Genomic DNA, 27274 nt, shown 5'->3' on the forward strand with positions numbered 1-27274 from the left:
AACCTCTTCAATGAAGACGTCACAACCTGGATTTTCCAAATCATCCTGTATTGGCCTAACTTTCCTACCAAAGACTTCAAGAGGAGCAGACACAGTTTGAGTGCTCTGGATAATTCCCATGCTATCACTGCTCTACTGACAAGCCACCAGAGCAGAGTCTGCATAATTGGAGGAGAATGCTTTGAACTAGTGTAGGCAAATTCCAGTATTTTGGCACCATTTTTTGCCTGGAGTACAAAGGTTTGGTTATCTTGAAGAAATTCAGGTAACTTTAATAAATATTTCCTTGTTATTTGTCAATAAACTCTAAAGATCGTTGGAGAAACCAAACACGAAACTATTTGTTAAAACTATCATTGTAAAAAGTTTACAATTAAAATAAACAAGAAAAATGCTTCCTTCAACCTAGCTCTCTTTCATAGGAGGCATGTTGTTAGTATATTTTGAAAAATCTGTACTTCTATTTCTATTTCTGGCCCTCTCACTTATACATTTGAAAAAGTGAATATGCTTTAAGCTGGTAACAGTTGTATTTCCCTTTACTAGACTTAGATTTTAATTTCTTAAAGGCAAGGATTATCTTTTGATCCTGCATTTTACCTCAGTTACCACAGTGGGGCCATGTGCTGAGGTTAGGGTCCAAAGTACTATAATAAATGCAAACAATAACAAACAATAAGCAATGAAGCAAAAAGTGAGTTAAATTATCCAATACATGGGGAACAAGAAGGAAAACACTGTTTGAAAACAAAGCACGTTGCTCCATTATGGTTCATGTGGAACGAATGTTGAAAACTTGCTAGATAAAAAACAAGTTTTACTGTCTCCTGCTTGTGAGTAACTCAAACTTCAGTAAGATATAACTCTCACCTTCTGCATCCAACATCTTAGGGATATCCAAATGCTTTTCAGCAATTTCCATGGCAAGGTTGATATTTCCTATGGGGTCATCCTGCATTAAAGAAGAAAATACAACTAGTCAAAGACAGAAGTTTTTCCTTGAAGCAAGACTACAGTAGGTACACTAAAACTTACTCTGTTTTTCCAAACTGTAAACTGGAGTCACAACTACTGTTCTTCAAATAGCAAAGTCTAGGTATATGAACTTTTGGTCTATCTACTGCTATACGTTCAAAAGAAAACATTAATAAGCTATTATGTACCACTAGGACTCTGCTGCAAATATATTCTGGAGGGGAACATAGATAATGTATGCAGTGTACATTCATAATTGTGAGCTAATTCTGAATGAAGTACAGCAGTAATACATACAGTCAAGGCCACTGGTCCAGTACGCTGTACTAGACCGTTCATCACAAAGTTAGTCCTGCATGTTTTATACCTACTATACGTTATATTACAGTGATAGGAGTTCTACTGAGTTCTCTGTTGGTCAGGTGCATGCATGAGAAGAAGCAAGCACAGACAGAAGAACAGTTCTCCAGAAGGAGCAAAACTCCCCAGTTTTGGCTTGGACAGACAAATCTGTAAGGCCTCTATAAACTGAATTTGAGAGCTGTGGAAATTCAAGAACTTTTGTTTTTGATTCTGATTTTGGTTTTTGAAGGAAAGAGAAAGGAAGCAATGAGCACAGTTCAGATAAACAGCACACATTTTATGTCTTACGCTACAGACAGCTATTGCTGACAACAGAAGAGCGTGTCAGATTAGGGCTGCTCTTAAGGCAGCCTCCCTGTATCAGCTTGGAGAGAAAACACCCTATGTGAAATGGCAGTTCATGCCATTAATGCTATTATTATTTTCACGTATTCACAAACTGCTAAATGATCATAGCCCCTCTGAACAATGCCAATGTCTACAGAGAGAGGTTGGGAAAATAGGACACAGAAAAGCAAAGTTAGAGATGCTGGAGGGCACTGGAAAAATGTTAACAGGTTTTCTGTAGGGAATTTCCAGGGCTTCCATTTGAATACAGACACTTCCTATAAAGGGATCCAGTCTCAAGAATGCTTCTTTGTCTACTTTGAAATGAACTTAGTAAGATTACTTAGTACGGAATCACAGCAATTATTTAAGTTTCACAGAAGTCTGTTCCTCATGCACATACATATGCCAGGTATCATAAGTAGTAACACCCATGATGTCTTTCTATAAACATACCATACTAGATAGCCTTTCCTTTAAAAGCTGCATGTTCAATAAAATGTGCTATGAAGAACAGTTTACATTTTGAAACCTAAGAAACTGGGTATAATAGAATACAGTGTCTCTAATCATAAGCTCTTACTCTATCATCATTTAGCAGTTTTGTGCATCATTGACATTAAGAGAAACTTAAAATGTAGACAGTATTTAAAACCCATGAACTTACTTTTGCTATTACACAAGACACCATGTGTAATACAACATTTACTAAATGTGTATACCAAAACTCTTACTCAAATTAAATGGGACAAAACTACACTAAATCTAAGAGAGACCTATTGACTAGGTTAAAACACTTTGCTTATGGATGAGCGATGAGCACCTCCTATTTGTGTGCTTGGTACTAAGACCATGAGTAAATAGTGCTCCACTGGTAAAGGATTTATTTAAAATCACAGCAACTTCTGAATAATTGGAGATATCCATCACCCATCCTTTTAAACAAAACTACAAGCCACAGTGACTAAAAATCTCCGCTACAGCTAAAGAAATACCTCATCTAACTTCTCATAGTCAAGAAGGTCAGGCCTGTGTCTATGGATAAGGGCACTGAAAGCAAGGCCATCTTTCCAGCTACAAGTTCACACAAAACACATTGGTGAGAAAAGGAAAGGACAGCATGCAGGAGATAAAAAAACCAAGAAACAAGACACCAAGACAGCTGTTAATGTAACCAAAATGAGCAGTCAATCAAACACAGCCAGGTCAGAAAAGCAAGATCTATTTTAGGATTTTTTTGCATGTGCTTTACGTGCCACAGCTCAGCCTCAGTTTGAAACCTGACCTGTTCTTATTTTGGAAACCTCTAAGAGGGAAATAGTAATGCTGAAGCAGATCTGCTTATGTTCTATTCCCTTTTCTCAGCATTCATATATAGGATGGTTATACTGTGAAGTTCTTTAGTACTGTGTACCACTTTTCAAAGCATAGACTCAATCAAACTGATTTCTGTTTGTGCCATGCTTAAGCACATGTACACAGAGGCAGGTAGCTTAGTCATTCCATGAAACTGTTTATCCATAGGAAAGGTTGTATACAGAATTAGAGAACAAGCTGGTGTTCATGGCTAGTATTTTGTCCTCTGGTTCAGATCTGCAGTTGTCTTAACTGCCTAAGTTAAAATCCTATGTGTTTAGGAATAAGTTCATTTAATTGCCATCACTGCACACCTTGGGGACTCCAGCATAAATTTAACATATATATAAAGCAGACTAAGTTTTCAAATAATTTCATTTCACTTATTTATCTTTTCCCTCATCAAAGGCTTTTCGACAACCGTTGATTCCACTAGTAAAATCAGTTTGTAATGGAGGGGCACGGAATGGAAAATATAGTCTATGATTTACCAGTCTCTCTCATCAATGAAAAGTTGCACTCAACAAATTAAAACCATGATTAAGTTTTCTGTTTTACTGGTGTTTATGTGAGACCTCAAGATGCATTCATTCCAGAGAGCAGAAAATGGTACTTATGTATTGAGAGCTAATGTAAAACGACAACATTCCACTTTCTTTCTAGGTTTTATTCTTCAGTAATGATACCCAGAAATCCTGACATTATTACTTGCTCCTCATTCCTCCCTCTCAAACCAAAGTGGCTGGTATCTTTTAGAAAACATGCATTTTGCCATGAGTAGCACACTGCAGTAAAATAGTTTTGTAATCCCCATGAGGTACTACCTAAGGAAGTTAGGATATCAGTTTTGTTTTCACTTGTCTGGAAGTATAGGTAGACGTATAATCTAAGAATTAGTGAATATTTTCTATGTAAGACTAGTAATTTACTGTGTACTCCTGATTACCATGGGTAGTGTTTGTTCCAAGGAATTTTAGGATTAATTATCATCTCATTATTTACTGCTCTGCTATCTACAGTCATTTACACCAGATAAAAACTAGGATGGACTGTACAATACTGTCAGCGGTGAATGGAGAATTCCAATGTATTTAACATCCATATTGGGCAGTGTAAAAGACTTCATTGCCTGCCTGGCAGCTGAGGACCAGATTATTTGCAATAAAATGCTGAAATCATTGTAATGGGAAGGAAAGAAGGACACAGGACAGTCATGAGGTCCTTTCCTCCATGTCACTGGTTTTTTTTGGAGGGAGCTTAGAAAGCCAGTCAGAATTAGTATGCACTCCTCAGTTTGTCTTTTAGAAAACATGCTAAGCAAACCAGAAGTGAGCCAAATCACTGCAGGACAGCATGCTGTACCACCCAGACTGATGACCTTATTTAGCTTGGAGTAGTCAATAAGATCAGGTCGGTGTCTGTGGATAAGTGCACATAATCCAAGGCCATCTTTCCAGCTTTACAACAAAAAATAGAACGGAAAAAAATGAGTTAACAAAGTCATGGCATTTTACAGTTTGATCCTTGCTCAAGGCTTAAAATCAAGCAGGAACTCTCCTGTCAAATCCTGACACTTATGTTCTGTCAACTCTCATGTCTCTGAGCTTTTCTGTTACTGTACTCTTTCTCCTGTAGTACATATCTTACTCTACAGTCCATACATGCTTAAGGACTCCATAATACTTTTCTAGGCAGTGTACATTATGTGCAACAGTCCTCAATTTCAAGTGCTTAATTTGTGCAGAGTTCTAGGATAGCTCAGGGTACACATTCATCAATGAAAGTGCATTATCTCCTATTACACTTACAGCATGTTTGCGAAAAAATAAGAGAGCAAACCTGCAGTTACTTGAATTTGATGAAGCAATTGGCTTTTTCTGTGTCAGTTATTTCAGACAACTTTAATCGCACAACCATGTTGTGCTCATAGAAGTAAGAAGTCATAAATCAGCTTAGTTTACTTTAAACACTTCACACATATGGCAGCTTCAATCTGAGCTCTTACACTTCAGTGTGACTTCAGGCCTACCACCTTCCGAGGCAAGAATAGGTGATGAACGGAGCTACAAATAACATCTAGTTGGAAAGATTATGGTAAGTTCCTTTCAGCCAGAAGCAATTATTCTGAAAGACACTTTATGTAAACACTTTATGCAATCACTGGGGCTGTGGGTTTGAGGTCTTACCCTGTGCAGTAAGTGTGTGATACTAAACATGTTAAGACTGTTAGAATTGCTGTCACTGAGATGTCTGTGTAGATCCATCAAATAACAGAACCATCTCCAATAAAAATGTAATACAATTAAGCAGAATATACATACGTAGTCTCATATAAAATCATCCAGAAGGTAAAACTGAATCAAAATGAGCACCAATCTAACAAAAAGCTTTTTTCCAAAAGGTATAGACTAAAATGGTCTGGACAGCCCATTGTAAAGTAGTTCCGTAACAGCCCATCAACCCAAACATTAGTCAAGCTACTTCCATTCAAGATCTTTTCCCCATACCACATATCAGACCAGCATATGTATATATACACACTAAGATTCTGATACTGTAACTTACAGTATACCCTGCATCCATATAAAGCTCTACTGAAATATACCTCTATATATCCAAGGAAAATAACATGTAACAAATTTCAAATCTCTTAAATGCAATACAGGGACTGTAAATCAAACAAATTCTTTTTATCTGTGGATGCATGTGTGAACCGTATCTTGTCTATCACTACATGTGCTATAGGTGCTGCACATTAAGAATAAATTCAAAACACCAAAACACTGTAATGCAAAGCTCTTGTAAGTACTATAAAGACTTCAGGGAAAACAAGATCACATGGTTAAACAGTGCAAATGGCAAGTCATGTAGTTTAATGAGGTGGGTCACCGGCAGAGCTACAGGAACTAGCCCAGTAAAATCTCAAAACCAGTCAGCCTGCATATGGCCTGGAACTCCCTTTCTAGCCCTTGATATAAACACAGAACCATAAGGCTGGAGCTTCACTAAATTTTCCAACTTAGGTAATGATCCTGATTCTGAAAACAAACGTGTTTAAAGTGCTGCTGGTCTGTACTGAGTGCATATTTGGCTCCTTATTTATAGTTATGTTACAAAATAATAAAGACCAATTCATCATAATGAGATATTTGCATGCTCAACACATTAGTATTTTTGCCAAGAACAATCTATACCTACAGTGGCTCTCATCTGAAAGCAGTCATTTGCCAAGTCACTATGCTGCAGTACTCAGGTATTCCCATATACCAAGGACCTCTAATAATGTAATATGATCATTCTGTATGTCGTAGGGATTTTTTTCTTTTAAATAGTAATTATGGAAGCCATGGTAAATAATGCCAAAGGCTAAGCAAAATAAGACTCTGAAGATAGAGCATGAGAATATGAAAAAAGTCTAGTTAACAGTGAAGAGTTAAATTCTCCTGTCAAATATAGACCTACTCAATGGTGGGAAAAATTTGACCTAAAATATTTTAGACTGCTTCTACCCCTTGAAACAATGGATGTTTACCTAAGATGGAAGTTCTGAATGTTCACATTTCTGTAAGGAGCAGTTTTTCTTTGACACCACAGCAGCAGCCCTTCTTTGGCAGAGGTCTCTGTAAAAGACACCAGGGAGTAAAAAAAAAAAGGAAAAATGTAAGAAGTGCTCAAGTAATTAATTTCTTGTCACCTTAAATGTCATCAGCCACCTGAAACTGGTTGGCATAAGCCAACATTTAATCCTAAAAGATACTCATACAAGTGGACTAATGGGGCTCCATTAGGACACAGAGGTCAGCTCAACTGGAACAACTCAGACTAGAGTCTCAGCCTGCACAATAATTCTGGGATATTAGAAGTTTAAGAAGTTATATTGGTTGGACAGCAGAATGTCTATTTGGAGAAAAACACCCCATACAAATATAATAGAACTAGACATAAAAGATTGTGTTGGTATAAGTGCTGAAAAAATACCTTCACTATCTGAACCCTATGGGTATCTGAATGCATAAGTAAAGGACAGAAAAGATCAAATAGACCATTAGGTCCACATTTAACGTCCCACAAATTATGGGCAGGACAGCATGCAGAGCTTGAACTGACTATACTTTTGTTGAAAACTGAGATTAGTTTCTAGAATTCTAGACTTTTCACAGCATAGACTTGACTTAAAGAGTATTGTAACTACAACACACTTTCTGGAGCCAGTTACCAAGTGAAAGTTAAGAAAATAAATTCTGAAACAGTGGGGAGAAAAAAAAGTGATAGAAAGAAGGAGGATATAATCAGATAATATTTTCAAAGAATGTGAGAAATGGACAGGACTAAAAAAGTATGTCGGAAATAGGACCACCATGCAGGGTACAGCATAGTTTCAGGCCACCGAAGCTCAGAAACACAGGCATGTTTCTATCTCTATAGAGAGACATGCCCAGAACTTCTGCATTTAGAAAATGCTGGCTCGAGGTCTCTGTCAGGATAAGGAGAGTAATTACTTTTTCCCTCCAGAATTTGATTTTGTCACCAGGTAGGGAACTTGCAGTATCATTTTCTGCGAAAAAATAATTCATTTTTAAAACACTCATCTCACTTATGCACAATTCATATAAAAATGTGTTTAAACAAATTTACTAACTATTTAACATAGTTGCATTACTATTACCTTCCACTGAAATATCTTGAATAGCAAAGCGAAGGATGATAGTCCAGATCATACCCAGTGTCATTTTCACATTGCCATCAACAATTTCTAAGGTGAAAAAAGATATAGCAGTAGTATTTAGAATGTGTTTTCCATTTTCTCTTATTTTAATCATATATTTCTATAAATAATATATTGTATCTAATAAATTCATTATATTTCTACCATAATTCTTTATTTACACAGAATTCATCTGGATTCATTTCTCAACAAACTTATGCTTGTGCTACCCTGGCAGTAGGACTGAAGATTACTGAGGTTAAGGTCACTTCAGCCCTTCCATGCTAAAAGGCTTCCCTCCAGGTAGTTGTAACTGTCTCAAATCTTTACCTTTTAGGCTGACTTTTTTAGAGAGAGCCTGAGGGGAAACACTTATTTAAAGTTTGAACAATATCAGCCTTACTGTTTTCAAATACAAAGGAACTGAAAAAAATATGGTCTTACCCCAAATTTTAAGAAACTACAGGACATTAACAGTATTATTTTTTAATAAAATGGTACTCAGAAATTCCCCTATACTATTTAGACCTTTTTGAGAATTTTACCTATAGTGCCAGCACAGATTAGATATGAAGTACAGCTCAAGAGGCACAGCACCTCCTGAGACTAAGCTACACAGATTGCTGCCAGGCAGTTCAGAAATATGGCCACGAGGTTGTAATGTCTTACAGCTCTGATGCCTATGCACATTTATGTATCTTTAATATAAAATGGGATTTTTTACCTCTGGAGTTTCAATTTGTTTCAAGACTGCTTGAGTCTACCTACAACATAGGGCACTAGGAAGGTGCTTTCTCCAACCCTTCTCACACATACATGGGAGTCCCCTTCCACAAGCCAAGTCAGAATCCAATGCTCCTACATTGTCATATGAACAGTGATACCACTTAAATTTCTCAACACCAAAAAAGGTACTGCCAGACCACTTCAGTGTGGTGATAATGTTAAATCAATCTGAAAAGCATGGCATGGGACTCAGGAGAACATAGTGAGACCATAGGAGGGTCCAGCACTGGCAGGGGAGGAGGTGGGACAAGGAGAGAAGGGAACAGCAGACTGCCTTTCCAGTCACCTCACACCAAAAGCGCAGTGGAGCGGGGAAGGCACCAGCTGCTCCCCTACTTGAAAGTGACCTCCAGCCTTCCTCAAAAAGTGGAGCAGCTGTGGCTGCCTGGGGGCCCACTGGTGTTCTGGGGAAGGAGCAGGAGGAACTTGCAGCAGGAGGAATTTCCTCAGTTTAACATCAAATGCCAACAGAGGTGCCAACAGAAAATGCAGTCACTCTGCTACTTAGACGTTGCCTGAATCCAGAGCAACTTTCACAGAACAAAACAGCTGCTAGCTCCAAGACTTGAGATACGTGTTAAATTGCAGTATTATGTGACACAAGCTGTCATTTGAACCTATGGAATTAACAAATGTGGTAGGAGATATGTCACCCACCACTAGTCGATACTTACTTTGCTAGTGTGATAATCCAAGTTTATATATGAATTGCTATTTTTCTTCTTTCCCCTCTGGGTTCTACACTAATTTTCCAGAATTCTTACTTCACTTTGCCTGCCTTCCATGCATTATTACTATCTTATTGGCCCTGAAAGACCTCACGTGTCTTCAAATCTCAAAACTAAACTCTTTCAGGCAAAAAAGACTGAATGGCAATTAGGGCATGTAGCTACTTTTCTCGCCTCCCTCCTCCTCGGTCAAGTATTTCACTGTATTTTGATCAGATGTCTGATATGTATATACAGTAAAGAAGAATTTCTTCAAATGTAAAATAAATGAATTTAGGTACTCAGGAGGCAATGCTGATTGTCAGGCAATCAATCATGGATTTGCATAATCACTACATCATTGTTTTGATTTACATATCCATATGTACACACAGACAGAATCAAAGAGCAGGAGAGGGAATTTTCTATGTTGTGCCTCAGGAGAATTTTCAAGCAATTTGCCAGCTTTGGTTTCTCATTATCTACTACTAGCATAAAACACAAAAAAGACATGTATAAAAGACAAGGAAAATATCTAAACAGAAGGAAAACAAAGTCGCTAAATGTCAAAAAGTATCAGTGACAAAAAAATACCGATTAATTCCTATAATTTTCCTCTACAGGTCAATAGCAGACTTCATTATTTTCTTCACGCTGCCTCTTTACTCCAGGAATATAGTTCCTACACCTCACATACACAAAGCTACAGCTTTCTGGGGAAAAAGGTCTTGCTGGCCTATGAAGACAGGAAAGGAGAGAAGGGAAAGGGAAGGGGAAACAATAAAAACTGCCTAGGGGAAAAAACTAAGCAAAGCAGTGTGGCAAGTTCTCAAAGGTTTTAGGGTTTTTTTTTTTTCATTCTGCTTTGGCTTTATTTTTTTTTTATTCTAACTTTCTTGTAACAGATTCACAGATCATTTGGTCTTTAATATTCCTCCCACTCCCCAGAAAAACAATACAGAAGTGTTTCCTATTAACAGGATACTTACCTTTTGTGGTTCTCCATATCTCAGTTCATTTTATTCAGGGTGCAATTACCTTCCAAATGGAGTTATTGCATTTTTTTTAAACTTAAGGGAAAACTTCTAACTCCTGAACTGCGAATGGCTCATAAGGACTACTTTCACGGCTTTTGCTTTAGCTTGACTCTCTAGTCTCACTTCAGCACCAGTGGAGAGAAAGACTCTTCCACAAGACAGATCAGAGTAGCTAAACTGGGCTTCTGCTCAGCATCACAGTTAAAGGTGATCACCTCTCTCTTCCCACCCCACAGACAGCCCAAGGAAGTCAGCCTCAGAACAGTAATAATGGCTTTAAAGAATATCCCTGGCCCCTTAAAAATACTAAATTTAACTTTGTACTGATGGCCCACAGGAATCACAGTTTAATCTTTGTTTTGAGGCCCCATTTTAAATGCCAGTTGGTCCCCTTGGGCCTACATGCTCTTTACCACTCAGCATGTCAGATAATAAAACATGATCCGCAGCAGATTTAGATACAAAACTTTCATGCTTTGGAAATTAAAAAGTATTCCAAGCATCCATGTAACTCTGAGAATGCCAAAACAGATGGGTACAGACAAGCCCATATGCCCCAAGCTCACACATAGGGGCAGCGAGTTAAGGGGTTAAGGACTTTGATAACAATACAAGCTTAAGGAGCCTGTGTTCTGCCTCCTTGCTGGCATTCATTCCATCTTCATGCTATAATGACTGCCCAGTCAACAATGCTGAAAAATGCAACAAAAGAAAAAAGAAGAGGGGAAGTGTGTTTTAAAACCAGATCAGATTGCTGATCCAGTCTCCAGCATAGCTACAGAAACAGTTGTCAGCCCAAGTGATAGGGTAGGGCTGTGAAGAGTGGGAGCAAGTATGCAGGACAAGGGGGCACAGGGACTCTTTAAACACATACTGGTGCCAGAGGTCCCACACTGTGAAACTATACCCAGTCAGTTGTGATACTGCATTGCTGCATCAGCACAGCACTGTGACTTAGGTAACAAATTTAATAGAGGGGATGTGGTAAACTTAACAGGGCACTAAGCATATCTGGGCCAGAGCTGGCTTTGTGTTCAGCCTGTTTAGAGTAGGAGTGGAAGGCACACGAGTCTATCTGCTCCTGCCCACATGGATGTAATCTAATGTGTGTTAGTAGCCATACTTGACATAGTGCAATGTCTTACAATGACAGGTTCCTCTTTGCATCTAAGCTATGACAGTAGCAGTGGATTTTTCTCCCGTGCTTCCGTCCAAGACAGTTTTTTTAATGCTAATGAATGAATTTTTGTTTCTTATCCCTCCATTTTACAGATCGAGAATTCCAGAAACAGGCAATAAAACCCTGCAGCACAGCCAAGAACATCACCTTAATCTCCTGGCTTACTGACTACGGCCTGCTGTTACATGCAGGAAGAAATATTGAGTGCATGGACAGACATCACCTTGCAGCAACTGCCTGAGAAGCTGGAAGAGGTTACTGCCTCTTGTTCCTGCCTCTCTCCCAGAGGGAATCACCTATTATCACAGAGCATCTAAATTCATGCCAGTTGCAGCCAAGGAGAACAGCAGGGTTAGTTTAAATGGTTTTAATGGCTGATCTGAGCTATCCCAGATGCTTTGCCTTCAGGTGATATAGAAAGTGCTCAAGCGCTGCTCCCTAGTCTGAGCACCCTGGCAGTAATAAGCTGCAATAAGCAGGGCAAAATGAGGGCGAGGGGAGTGAAGCGGGCTGGCTCGCTCCTTTCAGGAGCAGATACGAGCTGATGTATCTCAGTTTAAATACTCCAGCCTTGCTTGAAGGACCTAGGTGTGAAAACATTAGTACATTGTGCGAACTGTGATCAAAGAGAACAACCACTCTGTCCCACAAGATACCCCTTTTGCTACATACTTGCTTTCGGTCAGGAAGCCTCAGAGTCTCAACATGACATGACAGAAACTACCATTCATTTGCTCCACACTGTACTCTCAGTATTTCTGCACCAGCTATCAAACAGGCTTCTGTATTCTTAATTTTCATTTCCACACATAAATCGTCTCTTTAGTACCCTCTGCTGTCTGTTCAATGCCATGTTGCTCCCAGAATAACCTTAACTGCAGAGGCTTAGGGTAGTAGCATATTCTTCCATCCCACTTCATTTAATTGAGCAAAGGGCCCAGCTGCCCCTGACTGCCTGTACAACGGATGGAGGGAGCCAGGCACCTCTGAAATGCAGTAGAGCTCTTCTGAGATCTGAAGTGCCTTTGGGAATTTCCCATTTCTCCCCACAGATGATATCTTCCCCAAAAAAGGTCTCTGTTATATGCCTAAAGATAGATGGTATGGATTTGGACTCAGATGGCCCACCCAGTTCAGTCTCAAATGAATAAAGGGTGAGTTCAAACAAACACTCTGCCCAGAGAACACCCATTTCTTGGAATTTTGGAGTTCTAGCTCTAGAAACTGAACACATTTGGTGAATGATACTTGAGGAACCAAGCAGGCTAGGTCAAACCGTTGTGGAATCAATGAATACCGATAGGTCTCTCCATTACTTCGACAGATGCCCCTGTACCACCTAATGAATCTTCCTGCTCCAGCCACAATTACAGTAAGCTCCCTGCAATCAAGGTTTGGAAACCAGAATAAGGACATATATAAGCCTGGAGAAATCAGAAAACAGGAAGAGAAGGCTCATAAATCAATCTAAAAAGGCCTAGCAATGTGAATAGAATATAGGTAGTGCTTCTCACTGTGATACTGAGGTTATAGCTAGAGTTTTGCTCTAAGGACATGTTAGAGGCTGCCCGCAGAATGGACAGCATATCACTGAGGCTATGGAATCAAAAGTAGTTGGATATCATGCTCGCCACATCGCTCCTCTGTATGGTAATGGCTATGCAAAGCATTATGCAAATAACTCTATGGAGTAGCTAGTTCTAGACAGACCTTTGTCCTTTTTAAACAATTAATTGAATCTCATAGGAGGCATAGGCTCACTTGCAGTGAGAACCCACCTTCTTTTGCTCAGAGTTTACACCTATCAGCATTTAGCTAGCTAACTGCCTGTTTTTATTTAACTACCTGAACAACAGAACAATAACAAAGTAATAACTTCAGTAAATAACATCCCGCCCCACTTTCTTCATATGTTCAGTCTCTCTCCAGCTACCATAATTTCTTTTGATCACTCCCTTATCTCTACATCTGAATTTTAGAAACACAGCTGCCATCCACAGTCAGTCTCATAATAAAATGGGAGTAGGTCCCAGCCACCTGGTAGTGATGTCAGCCTTTGTCTTGTCTGAATAATACCTCCTAAAGATAAAAAAAGATCCCAGATTGGATAAAGCACACCCTAGAATCCAACCTGATTTCTAAAGGAGTTCCTTATTTCTAATAATGTATAGGAAAAACGTAATGCTCTGAAAGAAGAAATCATTATCTGAACACCCACTGAAACACAGACAATTCAATTTAACCTTGGAGATAAACTAATCTTACAGCCCATTTATACCCCTATCCCTCTCCAGGTGTCCACAGATTTCCATCTCTTGACCTTTCACAGATATAGGTCAGCAATCAATACTAAGACATTTTTGAGGTACCCATATATAGAGAACAGCCCGTGCAATTTGGCCAAGGGTCTTGGTCAGACTTCTTTGCAATGTGAATGTCTTGGATCTAAGCAAGGTGCATTGTCAAGCTCTGTCACATACCTTCTGCACCAATTGACACAAGTTTCACTCCTTTGCTGGCGATATAATCCAGAGCTTTGTTGACATTAGCAATTTTATGGAAGCGCATCTTCCCTCTGTCTGGTTTCGGTAGTCTTTCCCCTGCAGAGTAACAAATTTAATGTGTTTATTGTTACATACACCTGGATACAGATACCCTAGTGATTAGAACTCAAGAGTGAATGTGCCCTGAACACTGTCTAAAAGTTAGCAGTTATTTTAACAGGTATTTTTCTGAAAGAATGTCAAATGGCTTTGAACAAAACCCCAAAGAGAAAATTCAAATGTTGAAACATCCGACTTGGATCTTTCTAATATAGCAGTAAAACCAGAGTAAAATTTTTATGTTTGCCCTAAACATCTGGAAGATATGTGAGTGCTTCCTCCTACTCAACTTCTGGTTCATTGCTACTGTCTGTATTAGAGTAGCTGAATATTAAGAAGGCAGGATGTTCTCAGAGCTCATCCTCCCTACCTGCTGGACTGTAAAGAGAGACTGGACTCTATCGAGCAGATTAGCCATAGCATCCTTCCACATCTGACCAAGACAATGGCTTTTAACAACCTAATCCAGTACAGCAGAGCAGCTAATTTCAGAGCATAGGCTGACATGTTTGAATGAACTTATCTTTTCAAATGAGCACAAAGAAGAATAATTTCTGAAAATATGACTCTCCATTTCATGAAGAGTGATCATTTGAAGATCTTCTTTCCCCACTGAAATCTCCAGCAAAAATGTAAACTGTCTTTTCCATAAAGATGTCTTAAAATTCTTCTTGCCCTTTTTCACCTTTATTTTGTGTCTGTAACTGGAGCTATTCCCTTCCTATTCAGGGGTATTCTGAGTGTACCTTGGGGACTGCCCCTCTGAATAACACATAAAACGGGTGACAGAGTGAGTTTACATCAGTTAGTCAAAAGGAGTTCTTGCATGTTCCACCCTTCTGAAAAACGAGACCTTTTACTTGTGACTAAATATTGATGTAGTTTTATTTTAGGCACTCACTTTTGAAAGCATTGGTCCATCCAATGGAGTCATTAAAAGCAAAGAAAAACTTTTATACTAAAAGTGGAATAAAATGAATTTGTAAGCTAAGTGTAAAGGCTTTTTAATTGTTAGGGGCTAAGACCAGGTCCTCAATGTTTGTGGTTTGTCCAACAACGCTGTGATGTCAGTGATAGCCTGATACACTGTGATATCCCGGAACACAAGCACAAAACAGAAGATTTTGGTGCTTTTTTTCCTCTTCCCTTTTGTTTCACAGTGTGTTTCATCTCTCACTTTTCATCCTACTTAGAGTTTGTGTTCACCGTTCTGAATTGTTAACAATTTTTGTTCTTTTAAGAGTGTTTCAGTTAGCATGCTGTAAATACATAGCAAACTTTATTTTAGCCAACCTGAGATAACTTCCAAGAGGAGCATCAATTTGAGGCCGTTTCTGAAGTCCTCCTCAATGTTCTCAATCTGTGTGCCTGCTTTCCTGAGGTGGGAATTGCACCAGGCTGTAAACGTCTGTAATAGCAATTAAAAAAAAAAAATACTTATCAACAACACATTTTCCAAAACAACTACTCAGCCATCTGAGTAAACACTGCATCTGAGATTTTCACTACTGCCTTAGAAATTTGGATGTCCAGCTCCTATTCATTTTATACATGTTGCTGAGTTCAAAATTCTTATTCCAGATGTTCATGAAGCTGCAAAGAATTGCTTGATTAGAATGAATACTGTGCTAGATTCTGCTTGTAAATGTGTCCCAAAAAAAGATCTACACATAAAGGCAAAATTTGTCTAATGCTTAATATTATGAGCTCATAAAATCTTAAGTGTAGTAATATGTTGGGACTTATCTGTTATACACTCTTCCTGAAAAGAAAGATTGATATGGTATAAAGCTGTGTGACAGTAAAATGTAGGCAATACCAAGCACAGAAGCAAAAATTGCTACTACTTGAATTCATGCCATGATAAACAGTTCTTACACAGATTATCTATGCCAGGGACAAGTAACATGCATTTCTCACAGGCAGGAAGTTGTGAGAACACTCTTCAGGATGAAGTAACTGAAGAGAGACTTTATACAGCAAGGATACCAGCAAAATTGCATTTGTTCCTACTTGTAACTACAGTAAGAAACAGAATGCCTTTTGAAAACATGGACAATTAGAATGGATTTTGAAAGTTTAAAATAATTCAACCACAGACATTTCACATTCAGACCCTGCAGATATGGCCTGCCTTACCAAGAGTTTTATTTTTAAACTGTATTATATAATTTTCAGAAAACTACCACAACTTCGTGAAACACACAAATGCAGATACTTAAGTTTGCAGGGCAAAATGATCACAAAAGCAACCATGAGCATTTCTCGCTCTGTGGAGAATAACCAAGTCTGCTTTTACTTGCAGAGATGAAAAGCAGAACTAACTCCATTGATCTACAGAGGTCATACACACATTACCTTTTGTATGAATGAAATCAAAACATGGGCTACTATAAAATTTAGTAGTTAAAATCAATCTGTTTTCAAATCTCCGTTACTTCTCAGCCTTCTGACAAATTCTCCATGCTTTTCAGTGTCTGTTAAGGTATATAAAGCAAGTTTGTATTTACTAGGTATTTCACCAGGTATTTAACTCTAGGTATATAACAAGGCCATACATTTTGGTAAGTTAGACTTTAGCGACTTAAAATTGTCAGATATTTGGAATTCCCCTTCTTTTGCTATTTCAAATTACCATAGTTTTAAAAACATATAATGTAAATAGTTTAAAAATAAAATAAATCCTAAATCCCCATTGTCAATATGAAATTTCCTTTGGCTTTCTTTTTTCTTGCCTTTCTTTTAGACTATTTAATATCTGATCTCTCAGAAACAGAATAAGAAAGGCCAGTAGATGAAGGCAAAAACTTTCCTGAGAACTGAATCTTGTAAATTCTAGACACACTTGACACCTTAAGAAGATACAGATTGACTTTTCAAAAATGGTCTATTCTTAAAAATGCAACTTTCTGTTAAAGAATAATATTTTCATTGTTGTTGGGTTTGACTCAATTTATGTGAAGAATTTACATGCAGCTTGCTGGGCTCTTAGAGCTCCTACAGTGACAAGGAGCGGCTTGCTAAACTTTAGATTTATCAACTTCTCTCCAATTGAAAGGAAGAAGCAAGAAGTGCTATGCATATGGGGGAGCTATGCAGTGAAATCCCTAATTCTAGATACCCAGAGAAAGGAAGAGAGAGAAGACAGTATTGTAAGTGGTTCTGGGCAGGGGTCCTGTTGACCTGCAGAGGATAAGTTGGAGGTAGAGGCATAAGAAAGTCATTCTGTATGCAGATGGAGGTAAGTATGGCTGCAGCTGAAGCATCTCTGCAAATACATGTTTGAATAAAGGAATGTTAGCTTGAAAAGCAGTCATTCAGGAAGGTAAAACTTCCCTCATTTTAAGGTAACTAGCTTTACTGAGCTTATGGGAGACCTGAAACCAGAGTGTATCAAGCGTCACAACAGATACTAGGCACCTCTACCCTCAGGGCTCAACATGATAGAGTCTTAGGATGGTATTTGGTTTGGATTATTATAGGGTTAGGATCTAGTTTATATGACTAATTTGTCTGCCTCAAGCAGTATCTTGTTCTAGTGATATGTATCTAAAAAGGCTTAGCACCACATTAAGTCATTTGCAAATATTAAATATTACAAGCAGCATCCTTGGAAGGAACAACATTATGGTAATACAGAAAAAACAGCTGAAAGCACTCAAGGGTAAATGCACATGAACCTTGCATGGCAATTTGGCAATAAATATTAGAAAGCTTAACCAGTAAATGAATGAGCCTTTCATGAATTAAGTTTATGTGATGGACATGTGCTTATCTGCAGATGCTATTGCAGTCTGTAGAATTGTTCCAAGCACACTGTGCTAACCTCAAAGAGGAATTTGGAGAAAAACCTCAGCCATTTCCATCTCTTTTAGACGTTTATGGTGAACTTTCTGACCTTGTACCACTCAAGTAAATGAGTTTTCCCCATTTTTCATTTAATTAAGGATTTAATGGCAACAACCCCACTAGTTGAGCAGTCTTAAAATACAAATCTGATTCCTACTGTGAAGAAAGCTACTAACTTAGTTTCTTAAGAAGAAATAGAACCTGGCACTTCTTAGCTCATATATGCATATATAAATACACATGTATAAAAGCAATATAGAATTTTGTCCACCTCTAATCTCACTGTGGCCCTCTACTTCACCTCTACAACAGCTGACTCAACTTACTGGATGCCAGACTGATAGACACAAAACGTAAGTTTTATCCGAAGATCCCAAAGTTTTCAAATAATCTAGATAGTTTATCTTGAAAACAGACATTTTTACAGCACTGAATTTGCTGAGACAAACTCTCTTCTCAATCTTGTTCATTTTATGAAGACACTAAGCAGCCAATGTTGCTATGATATAAACAAGGAAACGATGCTACTACTGCTGAGTCAAGTTATTGTCAAGAAATCATTTGATGACAGTCACTGGTTTTATGGGCTGCCTTTTTATATCTGTAGGTTATTTAAGATTCTTTCCAGTAGTACTGGGGTTTGTCATTGACATTGTACCATTCTGAAGGATAAACTTGAAATTACCTACAAAGCGTCCATTCATGAGATAACAAGTTCTGCTGAAGCACTCTACTGTGCGTGGATTCTTTATTTAGACTATCTGTATCTAGATAGTTTGGATTATCTTCTATATCTAGAAGAAGAGATTTAGATCTTTTATCTAAACTACAGTTTCTCAGAGCTTTCTGTTTTACCAGTACACCAGTTAATGAAATGGTGCTATCTCCCTTATGACAGTTGTCTTGTGCCTCATGGAAAGTATCGTTGCAGTACATTACAGCAGACTCTCAGCATGTGACCTCATAGCCTGATGCCTTCCAAATTGGCTTATTTTCCTAGGACTAAACATGGTTAGGAATGCTACTTAAGGAAGTGTTTACTATGTTTCAGTGATGCAATGCATAAGTGACTATATTAAAGCTACTGCAAAACTTAACTTGCAAATTTTAACAGGTTCCACAGTCTACATTTTATTTAACCCTCGTCCTGCTATTCTTATTGTGATACCACTTGTTCTCACTGCTTTGGCTTTAACTAACAGTTCTATTCATAGTTATTAAGAAACAATTCAAAGCACGTTTAAGTCCTAGAGATCAAGATACAGCCAGCATATAGTACCCTGCAAATTTGTAATCCACTGGGATTTAAAAGCTATTAAATGACTTAGACAAAGCAAATTCCTTCTTCTGCTGAGCTGTACAGCACATTTCAGAGTATCAGGTTGCCCAGAGAAACAAGGCAGGACTGAAGGCACCAAGCCGAATACCAGCAGTAATACAAATAAGTGCCTAGAAAGCTAGATATTTCTTTTTAGAATTTATTTACCATAGGTGGCTCTACAAATTTAAAAAATAAATAAATAAACATTTCTCCTTTCTGAAGCTGTTACTACAAAAGAAACTTTGCTGACAGTCTTAGATGAGAGACCACAGAAGAGGGGATGCAGGCCAGGAAGCCAAACAATTTGCAGTCGCACAGATAAATGTTCTCTTAATGCACTGTTAATTGCCTACTGCTGTCACAGGTCTATTTTGGAAAAGCTAACTCCAGAAAAGGGAGTGCAGTTTATGTTCTATGTCCACTTAGCCTGATTGTGAAGACTGCCGGTAGCGTGTTCTCCATAATTTGGATTCATAGATCTGTGATGGCAAAGTGTGTACCTGAGGAAAAAAAAAAACCTTGCCTGATAATTTACTCAGGCCACTTAATTTTACAAGCCCTTGACAAGTAGAATTGCAACCAAGGGGCAGAAAAAGGAGATATCAACTGCAGCTGAAAAATAATAGGGCATGCCCACTCTGTGCAAATATTTTTACACATGCACAATAAAGGACATGCTTTGATGGAAAAAGTGGTATCTCTGAGACCTGAATTGTCCTACACTCCCAAGAAAGCCCACATGTCCTTTTATGTGAGTGTAATTATAACTTTCTTTTGATAGTGCTTCAAAGCCAGTTTCATATGTACATGTGATAATAGAGACAAAGAGAATTGAGAAAGCACCAGTTACCACCCTTTCCAATACTGTTACCCATCAGTGGGTCACAAGACAACTTGTTCCACCTGCTGAAGATACAGGTTAAATTTCTAGTTTGGCACTGACAGTAAGTCCAAAATGTACATCACCAAAACAGCAGCATAACTTGTATGGGGACATGTATAGGCGATACACTCCACAAGTTCAGGAAGAATTATTTACTTGCACTCAGAATTGGAATTGAGAAGTGGATCCAGCCGAATAAAGGATTGGAGACCTGTATCCTATTTAGTATGTATATCTCATAACAAAGGTTAACACTGCCTTTCACTGTCTCCAACTCAAATCAATTTCTGTCTGCTGTAATATTTACAAGTTTTAAAAACTAATATTGATTTTAAAAGGCATGTGTCTGCTTGTCTGTACTCCTACCAGAAAGGCTACTGGCCCAGCGTCATCTGTTTGTTGAGTTTCTAGCCTTTCTGTAACATTTACATAAGATAATATAGACAAAATCCAATTTTAACCTATGAGTTGTGAAAAATATTGCATTAATAGGAAACTTAATACTTCCTGTGTCTGTTAACTAAAGCAGAAGCACAACCCATTTTAAGTGGACCTTAAATTCTAATACCCAGAGCAGGAGAACACACCTGAAGAAAATTAACTTCAAATACAAACATTCAACACATTTGTTTATATACATATGTGTTATCCTTAATTATCTCAGTCTAATAGAGCTGTTTCTTAAAACTCGGCTTCATAGTCCTTCTTCTGAAGTATTCTTCCTCTCTATTTCTGCTAGCTGAGGGTCTTCATTACTTCTAGGCTAAATGGGATGCAGTGATTCACTCTGTAGTTATACAGAACATTACTGGGCTCTGAGCTCATGGCAAGGGTGTTACAGAAAGAGCTCTGCCAGAACATTCCCACTAGGCCAGACTGAGGTTTCCCCTTGAAGAATTTCCCATCTGTCTGTTATCCATGTTTTAAAAGGTAAGTTGTGAACCTGCAACATGATCTCCTAGCTCCTGTGTTCACACAATGTTCTAATGAGTGCAGGATCAGGGCTTTTCTCTGGGCTTGGGATACAGTCTGCGTTGGCCCTCGTTCTCTTAACTATTTAATTCTGCTCCCAAAAGAAGGGGCATGAAGGTGAAACACAGCAGAAAATTGCACAGCCTTTATAAACTAGCTTGATGTAAACCATTGACTACACATGGCATCTTTTAGATGTTCCTAAAACGTCTAGATCAGCTATATTTTTAGTATATTAGGTGCACGAGTATATTTTTATAAATTGAAAATAAATAAAATCTTACATCTTACTTGTTGAATTATTATTAACTATCCCCTTGCTCTTATTTCCCCTTGCAGTGGAAGCCTAAATGCATTGGTATATGTTAGTAAAATAACTAGAGTAATTATAACAGGAGAGGTGGTTCACCAGTACAACTCGATCACGCCAAAAGGCTTGGTAGGCAAAGTGGGATTTTAACACTAAACACACCAGAGCACAGCAACAACTCAAACGAAGCACAGTGAAGGCACAGTAAAGGACATCATGAAGGCTAAGGTAGGGGAAATGTTTAGCATGTTCCTAAAGGTCATTAAAAGGAAACCCTCAAATCATAGGCAGTATGTCAAAGCCAAATGCCTGGGAACAACAGAAAGGATAGCATAGAACCGTCTTACAAAGAAAGTGAGCAGAAGTTCCATCACAAGGTCCCCAAATCCAAAGTTGGGGAAAGCCCTCCCTGCTCCACCACAGTCGTTCATATAGCTGAACAGATGGTGTCAGAGATGATACACTAGCATACTTTGCACTGTCAGCAGATCTGCTCTAGTAACTAAGGGAACTTCACCCCAGTTCCTTAATTTTATCATTCACAGGAGATGTCGTCAAAGGGTTGCATCCATCACACAGGACATTGCACATGTCTTGCTAGCATTCTGCATTTTGCTTGCATGGCAGAGCCTGGGGGGACCTCAGTCCTTACAAAGCAGATGGCTTAATCCTATGCAAGTCTAGGGTTTCCTGTAAAACGTGCAACCTCCTCCCAGCACTGAATGATTGTACGCCTGTTTTACAGTGCTCACTATTAACAAAAAATACAGAGCATGTAAATATTCCTTCAAGAATGACTTGGCAAGGCTGAACCCCAAGAAACGTCAAAAAGATTATTGAGCCTTTTGTTACAAAGTGAGTGACATTAGTTCTTTCTTTCAGAGGAGACTGTTGTCCCATTGGTCTAAAATGGAAGAAAACTCAGGAGGCAGCAAGATGTATGGGAAATTCAATATGGGTCACTGCATGCACTGTCCTCACCTCAGCCTTTTTTTCTCAAGGGAAGAAGAGGAAGGAATAGAAGGATATAAGAGGTTTCACAAGGTCTTTGGAGGGGCTAAACCAGTTAAAATATTGCAAGGTTTATTAGGAGCAGGCAGATAACATCTTTATTGGATCACCTGAGATGGCTGGAAAAGACAAAGAAGTTTTCAGGCACATAAGCCCATCTTTACATGTGAGAGAGAACCATCATGAGAGAGTCTTGAGCATGAAAATTTAGGTAAGTCTTCAGACAACTCAGGATTTTGATAGACCATCAGTATAATGCTACAACAGCTCTATTCCCTAAAGGAAGCTCCTTCCTTTTTCATTATTGTTGGTGACACCCATTTATGAAAGTTTTACAGCAGCAGGCATCTGTGTGATCCAAATGTGTGACTTCTCAAAACACATGCAGTACCATAGGGTTGTCCGCTTGTTTATTTTTATCAGTTTAAAATAATTCAGCCTATTTTAAATGTATTTTCAATCAGAAACATCGATATTTTAGAAGTAGGAGCACATGCAATGTTTAAAATCCCATTTGAAACTAAAAAGTGTTCAGGATCTGTAGAACAATTCTGGTCTAAATCTACTTTTCATTTTTGGAATTTCAAGAATCACTCAAATAAGAGAACCCTGCTCAGAAAAATAATGCAGAAATAAAAGAGGCAAGAATCCAATAAAAATCTTTAGTAAAAGCATGGGCATGGTTTTACCTTGCATTATAAAAACTGCAAGATATCTTTACCCATTCTTATCTTTACAATGTAACTGCAACCTACTCAATTTGTTAAGTTGAAGGAATAGAAAGACAAAGAAACTGTCAGGAAAAAAAAAAAAACCACCACGGTCTACTTCTGGTATGTTCTTTTAATTCTGAGTATTTTTTAACACATTCCTATCACTAAGCAGACCAGGGTGGTCTGTGGTAAATTTACATGTGGCAAATTTAATAATAAAGGGAGCAAGTAGCATCAACTTTTGCAGAACCCAATTTTATATTTAAAAAATTAAACTTCCAAGGACAAAAAAGTGAAAACTTCTGTTGTGCTACCTTTCTAAGCCTGCATTTAGATACATGCATGTCCTCCCCTCATGATTTTGCCTATCTAAACTCTAGACATTCATCCTAGTTCTAGTAGTTAAGCTAGAGTATTTTAAAGGTCCTCCCACCAGGACTTTACAGAAGCAGATCTCTTTTATGTCACATACCTAAGCTGGTTGCAACAGCAGAGAGCTATTTATCTAAGAGGAAAACTAAACACAAAACCATGTGAGAATAATTAAAAAAAAAAAAGTGTTTAGCAAGTCAGTTTATTCCTACTAATGGTGAGTAATGGCTCACTATTAAGTGAGGCTTATTAAGAATACTTCTGTAGGAATCTGCACTGAACCATTTCCTATACTACTCATTTAGATGACAGAATAGAGTATATGCTTATAACATTTGAATATGACAGCAAAACGATGGGTCTGTAAGCATGTTTCATGACAGAGCTACAATTCAAACTAATCTCGACAAATCAGTGAAATGACTTGAAGAAAGCTGGATGCAGATTAGCAGGAAGTCTGAAGTACAGCCCTCCTCCCGTAATATACAACTGCAAAAACACAGGATGGAGAACAACTGCCAGGGCAGTAGCACTGAAGAAAAGGATCTGGGAACAACAGTGGATCACAACGTAACCTGATTAAAAAATGTTGTGCTGTTATAAAAGGCAACTACAATATTGGGATGTCTAAGCAGAAGAATGGTGTATTAATATCTGAAGTACTTCTTCCAATCTCCTCAGTGCTGGAAAGGGATTAGCTGTAATATCTTCCCCTCTTTGGGGCACAAAATTCAAGAACAATATGGACCAGTTGGAGAGAATCCACAAAACAGCCATGAAAAGAAAAAAATTCTAGGAAACTTCATCTATGAAAAATATAGATCCATTGGGCGGGTTTAATCATGAGAAGTTTGAAAAGAGAGTAATACTTGTCTCAACCATTTAAGAAGTCACAACAGAGAAGAGAATAAATCAGTAGATTATTCTTAATAAGATAGATAGTCGTGAGCTTAAACAATGAGGAAGATTTAGATTAATTTTTAACTCTAGAAGCAGTGAAGCACTGGAAGAGATTGGCAGGCTAAATGTGGAACCCTTCTTCTTGGACATCATCACGAACAAGTTGGATAAATGTGTCGAGAACAGCATGAACATATTTGCTTCTGCCCAAAAGTAGAGGAATGGACTAAATGATTTCCCACATCCTCCCAGTCATGCTTTCTATGATGTTCATGGAAGATTCCCATCCTAATTGACATCTATGCTGCAGCCTTGAAAAGGGAGAATAGGCAAGAAGACTCTTTTTCCTTCCAGATTCTGTGGCTGAGAAGCCCTAAAGCTTAGGTATATATGTTAGCCAAAGACTACAAAATAAGAAGTCATTCAGCGGAAAAAAACGCCCTTTTAGGAATCCAAGCATTGCATATGCAACAGATAGCTGTAAATTTTGTTTCTGTCAGGGTGTTCTTTCTGTGGTGATCTCCATTTCCCTCTCCTACTTTCATATGACCCCCTAATTTCCCTTAGCAAAATGAAATATAATACTGGAGGAGATTTGTCAGGGATATTAGAGAAAAAGAAAAGGTCAAGACAGAGAATAATAAAGAAACAAAGCTGAAGAAACGTAACAGGAGGGGAAAGAAGATTCAAAGTCAATAGGCAGAAGAGTGTTCACAGAAAGTTAAACGTAAACCAAATTAAAATGAAAGTGGATTCAATGATCTGTTCTATGGGTACATACATTTCCCAAGGTCCGTATTACGATCTTGGAGAAGAGATCCTGATGCTTGTGTTTTCTCCCCAACTTTGCGACAGCCTTTAAGTCATTTAAGACAGGAAATTTAAAAATGTTTTTATTGTCCTAAATGCTGAGCATTTTATGACCCGTGACTCCTCATATGGGACTATAAGCCTTTCAACAACAATGGGAGCAGATGTTAGCCATAGCTGAGTACTTTTAAGTGTCCCACTTCTGTATTCAAGGATAATGAGAATAATAAATGCACCATATCCCACAGCACTATTGGGGGGGGAAATTCACCATTGCTTTTGAGGTGCTCAAACTCTACCCTGAAAAAAAGCCCAATAAAGAAATAGAAGCAAGAAAGATTAGAAAGTTGACAAAACTATAAATATAAATAAAGAATTGTAAAACTGATCAAAACCAGAACCTACTGTGAACAGGTGGAAAACAACACATAACAATTATCAACATCTTCAGCATCTGTTCTGAGTCATCCAAAGTTAACTCTACATTTAAAAATCAAAGTTAGCTGTTTAGCATAAACTAGTTACCTACTACTGTAAATCTAGTTGCATGCTAGCTATCCTTCCCTCCTTAAACTCAGTGAATTACAAAATGTGCCAGCCACTTAGGAATGGAGAAAGAAGTCGCTCAGGGAACTGTTAAGAATAGCAATGACTGTGAATAACCCCACAGATGCAATCTGAGAAAGCATTTTCACATACAGAAATTGTTTTAGCTTTCACCTCTAGGATGAAAAGTCACTGTCCCTACTTCTCACTAATAAGGTCAGTTTTGGGCACCTCCAATGAAGCTGCCATTTCTGGTGGCTTAAGTGATGGGGACACCTGTCCCCCCAAGAGCTAAACTGAGAGTACAACTCACCTCATAGACATTATCAAACAGCCTGCATGTGTTAGCAACCTTGTCAATTATTCACCTGGCCTGGGTTCAAAACACTGACCTAAAAGTGAAAGGTTCCCCCCAGCCACGCATTCCCAACCAATAAATTAAAAGTCCATCTTCAGTACAAGGTTATCTTTCATCATGAATTGGGGTGTAGGAGCTATTAGAATATTCCACTCGGAAGGCTTTGCAATACTGAGACTTTTAATTAATATTGTCACCACCTTGCTAAGTGGTGACAGAGGTCAGGGTTTTGCAAGTCAGCTTTCTCTTGGATGTGAATGACTGTTTTTGCAGTATAGTTTGTTCTTTCACATCATATGCATGAATCCTTGAAAAAGATGGTCACAAACAGCATCCAGGCAATACTCTTTGTCCAAATGGCAATGTCCGGCTGGCTGTCTTACAGCAGCCCTGGATAATTCATTCTAGCTAGGTGGAGTAATGGGGAGCAATCCCTTGCTGTTTGCAATGATCTTACCTCTTCATCTTCCCTTCTACTTCAATAACACTATACATGACATTCATTTACAGTTATACACTACCTTTCTGATGATTCTACTCTCTTTGCCTTTTATGTAAAACAACAAGTACGTTAATACCTTGTCATAACAGAATTAATACCTCTGAATTTTTTTGATTGCATACCATTATTCAATGCATTAAAATGCTCAAGGTACAAGATTAGCACTACAGAATGGTAAATAAATGGTATAATCTGTGAAGTAAACAAAGTTCTCAAATTACTAACAAATTTCTGAGTTATAATAGCCCCCATATTAAATTGCTTTCTCCAATGAGAGTGAAAAGGCAGACAGTAAGTAAAGACTCAACATTTGAGTCCTTGCTCTTCCACAGCTTTTTGTACAACTTCAAGCAGTGAAACCACTTTACACGTCTGTCCAAAATCTTTACCCCTCAGTAGAGGTGAAATGTAAATATGCCCCATGGACTGAGAGTTCTAAATGCAGAATTAGGAGGGCTCTGTTCATCTCTAAAATTGAGTGACTGTGCCATATTTTACAGTCTCATGTACATTTTGCAAATTTAAAATGCTGTAGCAAGTGAAAGAACTTTTATTTCACAAGGCTCAAAAAACAAATATTGGTGAAAAAGGTATCTGTGAATCAAGCATATTCAGAACACAGTTCTTAAATGGGAGTAAAGCTTTAAAAACAAAACAAAAACAAACAAACAAGAGACTAATGTAACAA

General features: G+C 38.2%; 1 protein-coding gene across 7 annotated transcripts in view; it reads right to left on the reverse strand.

Annotated features, from left to right (window-relative positions):
* Window positions 1-27274, reverse strand: part of ACTN2 (actinin alpha 2) — a 70964-nt gene that overhangs the window by 30592 nt on the left and 13098 nt on the right. For 5 of the 7 annotated variants that reach the window (XM_052805786.1, XM_052805792.1, XM_052805785.1 and 2 more), the window contains exons 2-7: window positions 15333-15447; window positions 13917-14036; window positions 7688-7774; window positions 6554-6641; window positions 4400-4478; window positions 871-952 (exon numbers count right to left, since the gene is read on the reverse strand). In XM_052805786.1, the coding sequence (XP_052661746.1) occupies window positions 871-952; window positions 4400-4478; window positions 6554-6641; window positions 7688-7774; window positions 13917-14036; window positions 15333-15447 (571 nt within the window). Of the gene's footprint in view, window positions 1-870; window positions 953-2660; window positions 2740-4399; window positions 4479-6553; window positions 6642-7687; window positions 7775-13916; window positions 14037-15332; window positions 15448-27274 lie in introns of all 7 variants that reach the window. The other 2 variants (XM_052805787.1, XM_052805790.1) reach the window with 1 other exon arrangement.

Source organism: Harpia harpyja, chromosome 13 (genome assembly GCF_026419915.1).
Source record: "Harpia harpyja isolate bHarHar1 chromosome 13, bHarHar1 primary haplotype, whole genome shotgun sequence".
In the NCBI taxonomy this organism is placed as follows: Eukaryota; Metazoa; Chordata; class Aves; order Accipitriformes; family Accipitridae; genus Harpia; species Harpia harpyja.